Source organism: Sinocyclocheilus anshuiensis, unplaced genomic scaffold (assembly GCF_001515605.1).
Source record: "Sinocyclocheilus anshuiensis isolate Anshui unplaced genomic scaffold, SAMN03320099.WGS_v1.1 scaffold112, whole genome shotgun sequence".
NCBI classification, from domain to species: domain Eukaryota; kingdom Metazoa; phylum Chordata; class Actinopteri; order Cypriniformes; family Cyprinidae; genus Sinocyclocheilus; species Sinocyclocheilus anshuiensis.
Window position 1 is genome coordinate 2,352,108 of NW_015557175.1, and position 9,417 is coordinate 2,361,524.

Genomic DNA, 9,417 nt, shown 5'->3' on the forward strand with positions numbered 1-9,417 from the left:
GTCTTCAGTGTCACATGATCCTTCAGAAATCATTCTGATATGATACATATCCAAAAGAATAAATAAAGACAGACAGGAGTTTGATTATAACAGTCTATTTATGGAAACACACTTCCGTAATAGAGTGCAACAAAGTTTGGTAAAGAGAGAATAGGTAGATCATCCCCTCCACCACTTACATAAATACAGCCTGATACATAAATAAATAGCTAGCACCCTTTCCACAAGGGTCTGATATACATAGAGAATCACACTTTAAGTGCAAAAGTCTATTTTGATTGCCTTCATTGAACAGGATTGATAAGAGTACCTACAATAACATTTGTAAATGAAAAATAACAGCATGTTGTATAACAAATAACTCTGAGCCACTGTCAGAAATCTCTGACCGAGATGGTTAGTTTTTGATTTTTTTAACCATGCAGCAAATAATCCAGGTCAGCTGATATTATAATGCAATAATTTAGCAGCACTTAGACCTAAGTTGCATTTCATAAATGTGCTACTTTGTCAGTCTTACACACACAATTTTTGGATATGAATGCACAATTCAAGTCCTAATTTAGTGCCTTATATGGTCAAAATGTTAACAAAAAGTGGAACGATATTGATGAACAAACATAATATCATGACAAACATTAAATAAGGAAGCACTGGATTTGATAGTGACACGAGAAACATCACAAACAATTTTTGGTGTGGGTTGGTCACTTCAACATTCCACTTCATCAATTAAACGATTAAAAAATGGGGAAAATAAGAAATCTGAAAAGTGAAACATTTACACATACAATATAGTGATATTATAAACCAGCATATTGGCACCACTGGTTAATTATTGTGCATATTAACCTACGGCTAAGTGTTATTACACAGTTATTAAAGAATTAATAGGTGTTGCAAAAATGCAGTAAAACGTGGTTTGCATTTGGTTGAAATCTTTGCATGACTGCATGGTTTCAAAAACTAAAAATGACTTAAAACTAGAACGGGTTGTAAGGGAGGTAGATCAAACAACAAATCAGAAATCAAAACAAACAATTAATTTGGTTTACATGTAAATGTGAACACAGAATATGTAAGAGCTATATGCTTATGTTGCATATTTGAAACCAGACCAGTCAGTTATATTAGGTATTTTCCATATTTTATATATAAAAAGCTACTATTTATGAGTTTGTTTTACCTGTAGTAAGCTGTGCAACAATAAGCCTTATCATAAACCGCCTACAATTGATTGATAAATCTAAAATACTACAGATATATTTGGTTGAAATATTTGATTGACTGAAATGTCGACTTCATTATTTGAGACAAACACAACATGAAACGTATACATTCGGTAAAATTGAACAAAAGTTCAACTCAAAGCATAAATAAAACCAAAAGCAACAAGTTTGGTTTGACAAACGGCATTTTCCACTATTTGGATTCTCTACACTAAGCTTTCGCTATTTTTGGCCATGACTACAGACCCTGGATGTGCACTAGTGCATGAGAGTAAAGCTCAAAGAGAAGGCTAGCACTAAACCAAGTGCTAGTATTGCATACGGTTTTACAGGAGCGTGAAACGAAAAGGGGGGGTCGGGGTAGGGTAAGGGAGAGCTGTGAATAGCTGGCTGGTGAGTGGTGAGGTTGCCGGGCAGGGAGAGATGTAATTGGTTATCTCACACTTTGGGACATGTGCAGTGGAGTCAGCATCTCCTCAAAGATGGCTCCTTTCACATTTGAACCACGCAGGTTGGCTTCTTGTAGATCGCAGCCTGAGAGATCGCAGTTCTGCACATACATGAAAGAAAACATTTGTCATTTTTTTCAGGGTTATAATATCAGGAATGTGGCTAGATGCCACAAAATCAACACGGTTGTCTCACTTCAAGATCTGTGCCGGCTAATGTAGCACCACGCAGGTTACAGTTCTTCAGCTTAGCGTTCTTCAGCGTCGCCACACGCAGGTTTATACCAGTCATCTGACTGCCCTCCATGTCAACTCCTTTCAGATTAGCCCCTAAAGCGCACAGAGAATACACTAATTAACCAACTGCAAAACAAAAAACATGATAATGCAACATTAATGTGGCATCATTTTCATTAGCAATGACTAGCGCTGTCACAATACCAAAATGTCAGTAGTCGGTACAAATACCAGTAAAATTCCACAGCTCTCTATTCCAATTTCGATACCATAGAAAAAAAACATTTGAACTATTTTAATATTTTTTTATTTAACTATATGGAAATAAAAAAAATAAAAAATAAAAAAAAGTTAATTATATAAATATAAGTAAATAATATGTTACATTAGCATGTAGCCTTCAAATATTGTTCAATTATGTAGACATTGCATTAAAAAGATCAAATTAAAGTAATAAAACAACAAAGAAAGTGGCAGGCTATTGCACTGCAAGATTTAATGCACGGATCTATTTTGACACATCAGATTTTTTTTCCATTGCTATAGTCATTGCTATGTCAAACATCACAATTTCAGATTCAGTCCCGCATTTTTAAATGGCCAACAATCCTGAAGTTTTACAGCGTGTGCTTAACAGCATGAAAAATACAACTTTTATTCAAATTATGATTATTGTTTTGCTTGCTGCGACTCTCTGATTGGTGAACTCTTCTTTACAAAATCATGATCGTGTAGTTTTTGATGTAGTTCATGATGATTGAAAACATAAGTTAAAATAATGCGAACTGATGGCTTCAACAAAAGCATGTACCATCGATTAACAACCTCGGAGCTCACAGTAGGTCTGTTGTTAATGGTTTATCCAATTTAATTAAAAATCAATTTCTCTATGGAGAAAATTAATGGTGTTTTTTCTTCCTGAGCCCGACTGTTACACTCTATCGTGAAACAATTTGCAGGCATGCAGAGCTCACTGAAAATATCTGGTGTATTGAGTGGATTCTGACTTAAAAGCCTCCGATTGGCCATTGCGTTCACTCGCTCAACAAACATGTCTGTGATTGGCTACATTACTCAAGTCTAAGGGTTGGCATTAGGGGCACGGCACTGGATTGGTTTTCATCATACCTCTCTGATAGATCAGTTAAGGTGATGATTGGAAACTCTTCCTCTCCTTCTGCACCGCTTATCTGTGGGGTACCTCAGGGGTCCCTCTTAGGGCCTATTTTATTTTGTTTGTATATGCTCCCCTTGGGTTCCATCATGAGGAAATATAATATTTTATACCATTGTTATGCTGACGATACTCAGATCTATATTCCTCTTAGCTCTGATCACTCTTATTCTGACCTTTTAAATTGCTTTGAAGATATTAAATGTTGGACTGGTAGAAACTTTCTCCAATGAAATGAGAGCAAAACTGAGATTGTTGTCTTTGGACCCCCAGGTGCTGTCTCTGATATCACTAATAATTTAGATTCTTGGTCATCAAATATTCATCCTTTTGCTAAAAACTTAGGTGTGATTTTTGACACTGATCTGAACTTTGAAAAACAGGTAAGTGCTGTGGTGAAGAGCAGCTTCTTTCAACTAAGCCAAATAGCCAAATTAAAATCTATGCTCTCGTTTAAGGATTTGGAGATAGTTACTCATGCCTTCATCACTTCCAGACTTGATTATTGCAATGCGCTTTATATGGGTTTCAATCAGTCATCGCTGAATCGTTTGCAGTTGGTCCAGAACGCAGCCGTGAGGCTGCTGACGGGTACTAAGAGGAGAGAAAGCATTTCTCCAGTCTTAGCATCTCTTCATTGGTTACCGGTGCAGCATAGGATCCATTTTAAGATTTTATTATTTGTGTATAAAGCATTAAATGATCTAGCCCCATCATACTTGTCCGAACTTCTCAGCTATCAGCAATCCTCGCGCTCTCTCAGATCCTCGGATAAACTTTTCTTGCTTATACCTCGATCTCGCTTGAAATCGAAGGGAGATCGGGCTTTTTCTGTCGTGGTCCTAGACTATGGAACAGCATGCCTCTGGACATTAGATTTGCGCCTTCCCTTCCTGTTTTTAAATCCCGCCTGAAGACTTATCTGTACTCCTTGGCTTTTGGATAAAATGTATGTATATTTTCTATTATATAGATATTATATATCTTTTCTATTATTCTCTTAATCTGTATATTTACTTTATTTGTATATGTACAGCACTTTGGCATACACTAGCTGTTTTTAAATGTGCTATATAAATAATTGGTACTACGCGGGAAGGCTGGTATTGTGAAGTTTTAAAAATGTAAGTATCGACATGGTACTTTTGACATTTGACAAAATGACTAATGTATGTCATTTTATTTCTAAAGCTAAACAATGGCTTCTGTGTGCAGTTTTACCCTCTAGATTGGCCTTTAGCCCAGAGGGATCCTCAAAGTTACATCCTTTCAGTGACGCTCCCTCTGCATTAGAGCAGAGCATCTTCACGCCCTGAAGATTAGCACCCTGGAGAACAAGCAAGGCTTTATATCAGTTCAAAAGTATTAAAACCAGAAAAAGAGATTAAAAAAAGTTTTGATCAGCTCACATCCAGGTTGGCTCCAGATAAGTCCGCTCTCTCCAGGTTTGAGCAGCACAGGTTTGCATAGGTGAGATTGCAGCGACTCAGATTTGCCATCTTAAAATTGATATAGCGCAAATCCAGCCGCGAAAGGTCTGCTCCACTGAAATTAAGACCCTGAGAGCGAAAGAGGAAAAAAGCCACCTTAATGCCAACATCAAACTGACTAAAACACACGTCTGAAGAATTCTCATCCACCTGAAGACCACTCTCCACTCTCACGGAAAGAATTTGTTCGGTTTCTGCTGGCTACGCCAACCAAATCAGAGCTACGTTGTCAGGTAGAAGGCATTTTTACAGTTCTTCAGCTTAGCGTTCTTCAGCGTCGCCACACGCAGGTTTATACCAGTCATCTGACTGCCCTCCATGTCAACTCCTTTCAGATTAGCCCCTAAAGCGCACAGAGAATACACTAATTAACCAACTGCAAAACAAAAAACATGATAATGCAACATTAATGTGGCATCATTTTCATTAGCAATGACTAGCGCTGTCACAATACCAAAATGTCAGTAGTCGGTACAAATACCAGTAAAATTCCACAGCTCTCTATTCCAATTTCGATACCATAGAAAAAAAACATTTGAACTATTTTAATATTTTTTTATTTAACTATATGGAAATAAAAAAAATAAAAAATAAAAAAAAGTTAATTATATAAATATAAGTAAATAATATGTTACATTAGCATGTAGCCTTCAAATATTGTTCAATTATGTAGACATTGCATTAAAAAGATCAAATTAAAGTAATAAAACAACAAAGAAAGTGGCAGGCTATTGCACTGCAAGATTTAATGCACGGATCTATTTTGACACATCAGATTTTTTTTCCATTGCTATAGTCATTGCTATGTCAAACATCACAATTTCAGATTCAGTCCCGCATTTTTAAATGGCCAACAATCCTGAAGTTTTACAGCGTGTGCTTAACAGCATGAAAAATACAACTTTTATTCAAATTATGATTATTGTTTTGCTTGCTGCGACTCTCTGATTGGTGAACTCTTCTTTACAAAATCATGATCGTGTAGTTTTTGATGTAGTTCATGATGATTGAAAACATAAGTTAAAATAATGCGAACTGATGGCTTCAACAAAAGCATGTACCATCGATTAACAACCTCGGAGCTCACAGTAGGTCTGTTGTTAATGGTTTATCCAATTTAATTAAAAATCAATTTCTCTATGGAGAAAATTAATGGTGTTTTTTCTTCCTGAGCCCGACTGTTACACTCTATCGTGAAACAATTTGCAGGCATGCAGAGCTCACTGAAAATATCTGGTGTATTGAGTGGATTCTGACTTAAAAGCCTCCGATTGGCCATTGCGTTCACTCGCTCAACAAACATGTCTGTGATTGGCTACATTACTCAAGTCTAAGGGTTGGCATTAGGGGCACGGCACTGGATTGGTTCTCATCATACCTCTCCGATAGATCAGCTAAGGTGATGATTGGACACTCGTCCTCTCCTTCTGCACCGCTCACCTATGGGGTACCTCAGGGGTCCCTCTTGGGGCCTGTCTTATTTTGTTTGTATATGCTCCCCTTGGGTTCCATCATGAGGAAATATAATATTTTATACCATTGTTATGCTGACGATACTCAGATCTATATTCCTCTTAGCTCTGATCACTCTTATTCTGACCTTTTAAATTGCTTTGAAGATATTAAATGTTGGACTGGTAGAAACTTTCTCCAATGAAATGAGAGCAAAACTGAGATTGTTGTCTTTGGACCCCCAGGTGCTGTCTCTGATATCACTAATAATTTAGATTCTTGGTCATCAAATATTCATCCTTTTGCTAAAAACTTAGGTGTGATTTTTGACACTGATCTGAAATTTGAAAAACAGATAAGTGCTGTGGTGAAGAGCAGCTTTTTTCAACTAAGGCAAATAGCCAAATTAAAATCTATGCTCTCGTTTAAGGATTTGGAGATAGTTACTCATGCCTTCATCACTTCCAGACTTGATTATTGCAATGCGCTTTATATGGGTTTCAATCAGTCATCGCTGAATCGTTTGCAGTTGGTCCAGAACGCAGCCGTGAGGCTGCTGACGGGTACTAAGAGGAGAGAAAGCATTTCTCCAGTCTTAGCATCTCTTCATTGGTTACCGGTGCAGCATAGGATCCATTTTAAGACTTTATTATTTGTGTATAAAGCAATAAATGGTCTAGCCCCATCATACTTGTCCGAACTTCTCAGCTATCAGCAATCCTCGCGCTCTCTCAGATCCTCGGATAAACTTTTCTTGCTTATACCTCGATCTCGCTTGAAATCGAAGGGAGATCGGGCTTTTTCTGTCGTGGTCCTAGACTATGGAACAGCATGCCTCTGGACATTAGATTTGCGCCTTCCCTTCCTGTTTTTAAATCCCGCCTGAAGACTTATCTGTACTCCTTGGCTTTTGGATAAAATGTATGTATATTTTCTATTATATAGATATTATATATCTTTTCTATTATTCTCTTAATCTGTATATTTACTTTATTTGTATATGTACAGCACTTTGGTATACACTAGCTGTTTTTAAATGTGCTATAGAAATAACCTGACCTTGACCTCAAAGTTGTAAAAACTCGTTGTAAATAGAAACTGTTGATGCTCTTCACAGACAGCTTAGCTGCTACCAGATCAACACTGTACTTGGTACTACCAGTATTGCGGGAAGGCTGGTATTGTGAAGTTTTAAAAATGTAAGTATCGACATGGTACTTTTGACAATGCTAGCAATGACTAATGTATGTCATTTTATTTCTAAAGCTAAACAATGGCTTCTGTGTGCAGTTTTACCCTCTAGATTGGCCTTTAGCCCAGAGGGATCCTCAAAGTTACATCCTTTCAGTGACGCTCCCTCTGCATTAGAGCAGAGCATCTTCACGCCCTGAAGATTAGCACCCTGGAGAACAAGCAAGGCTTTATATCAGTTCAAAAGTATTAAAACCAGAAAAAGAGATTAAAAAAAGTTTTGATCAGCTCACATCCAGGTTGGCTCCAGATAAGTCCGCTCTCTCCAGGTTTGAGCAGCACAGGTTTGCATAGGTGAGATTGCAGCGACTCAGATTTGCCATCTTAAAATTGATATAGCGCAAATCCAGCCGCGAAAGGTCTGCTCCACTGAAATTAAGACCCTGAGAGGGAAAGAGGAAAAAAGACGTATTAAAACCAGAAAAAGAGATTAAAAAAAGTTTTGATCAGCTCACATCCAGGTTGGCTCCAGATAAGTCCGCTCTCTCCAGGTTTGAGCAGCACAGGTTTGCATAGGTGAGATTGCAGCGAACTCAGATTTGCATCTTAAAATTGATATAGCGCAAATCCAGCCGAGAAAGGTCCGCTCCACTGAAATTAAGACCCTGAGAGCGAAAGAGGAAAAAAGCCACCTTAATGCCAACATCAAACTGACTAAAACACACGTCTGAAGAATTACAAATGTCTTCTACCTGACAGCGTAGCTCTGATTTGGTTGGCGTAGCCAGCAGAAACCGAACAAATTCTTTCCGTGAGAGTGGAGAGTGGTCTTCAGGTGGATGAGAATTCTGCATGTCATGGAAAACAAAGTAAAAAATACAATGAATAAACATATGCATATACAGAACCTTTCAAAAGCTTGGGGTCATTAAGATGTTTTATTGTTGAAATAAATGATTAGTTTTACTCAGCAAGGACACATTAAGTTCATCAAATGGGAAAGTAAAGACACAATGCTTCTTTTGAACTTTCTATTCATCAAAGAATCCTGAAAAAAAAGTAGCACAGTTTCAACAAAAATATTAAGCAGCACAACTGTTTTCAACATTGACAATCATAAGAAATCTTTTTTGAGCAGCAAATCAGCATATTAGAATGATTTCTGAAGGATCATGTGATACTAGCCGGGTTTCCATCCAAAGTTTCGAATTTAACTTATGCGCAAAATTGGAATATCGCATAAAACATTTGCGAATAAGCAGTTTCCATACAACGAATCAAAGAGAACAAAATCGTCACTTCCCGATAAACTGGCACTAAATATCACTAAGAAAAGTAGAAGCCACTGAATATAATCATTTATTATTTGCACCTCAGAGCGAGTAGACGAAACACAATAAAAGCGGTCATTGCTTTCGGAGGTGGATGCTGCTGTTTGGGAGCGCAGTCGTGAAAAACAGTTGTGGGAGGCAATTATACAGAAATACTTTAACGACAGACTTTGCTCTGGTTTTTAAGAATGACCAAAACAACATTTCACATGCTGTGCAACAAGATCAGTCAGGACTTTTTTGATGCGCATGGAGGAATTTATTTGCAAAACGCATTTCCATCTCCCATTAACCCTTTTTCGCACAAGTCAAAAAAAACACCTCAAGCAAGCATAAAAACTTTTTTGCGAATTAAGGGATTTTTTTTCCTCTAAATTTGGCGTATCCATTACTCGTTTCTGATGCGTTACTTCAAAATGCGCATAAAAACAGGGTAATGGAAACATACTGTAGCTAGTGAAGACTGGAATAATGATGCTGAAAATTCAGCTTTGCGATCACAAAAAATATGTTAAATATATTAAAATAGAAAACAGTTATTTTGAATGGTAATTATATTTCACAATATTACTGTTTTTTACTGTATTTTTGATCAAAACATTGCAGCCTTGGTGAGCATATCTTACAAATCTGACTGACACCAAACTTTTATTTACATTTTACATAACAAGAAACACTTTATTTATAAACACTTTAACACTTCTGTTCTATTACCTTAATCGCCACTTCTAGCTGTTCAGCCATTTGCTCTATTCCAAAGAATCGAGCTTCTTCCAGTACTCCTATAAAACGGAAAAAACATTTCAATAACTATAGAGTGAAACTAATTTGGGACATGGACACTTTCATACGTTATTATATATA

At 37.1% G+C, this 9,417-nt stretch overlaps 1 protein-coding gene across 1 annotated transcript in view; it reads right to left on the reverse strand.

Moving 5' to 3' along the window:
- Nucleotides 1–98: 98 nt before the first annotated feature.
- The window catches only part of LOC107678460 (BTB/POZ domain-containing protein KCTD9), a 12,030-nt gene continuing 2,711 nt past the window's right edge, over nucleotides 99–9,417 (reverse strand). The window contains exons 7-12 of the mRNA XM_016473735.1: nucleotides 9,268–9,335; nucleotides 7,975–8,070; nucleotides 7,516–7,665; nucleotides 7,328–7,433; nucleotides 1,875–2,008; nucleotides 99–1,779 (exon numbers count right to left, since the gene is read on the reverse strand). Of these exons, the coding sequence (XP_016329221.1) occupies nucleotides 1,663–1,779; nucleotides 1,875–2,008; nucleotides 7,328–7,433; nucleotides 7,516–7,665; nucleotides 7,975–8,070; nucleotides 9,268–9,335 (671 nt within the window). The 3' untranslated portion in view covers nucleotides 99–1,662. The remainder of the gene's footprint in view (nucleotides 1,780–1,874; nucleotides 2,009–7,327; nucleotides 7,434–7,515; nucleotides 7,666–7,974; nucleotides 8,071–9,267; nucleotides 9,336–9,417) is intronic.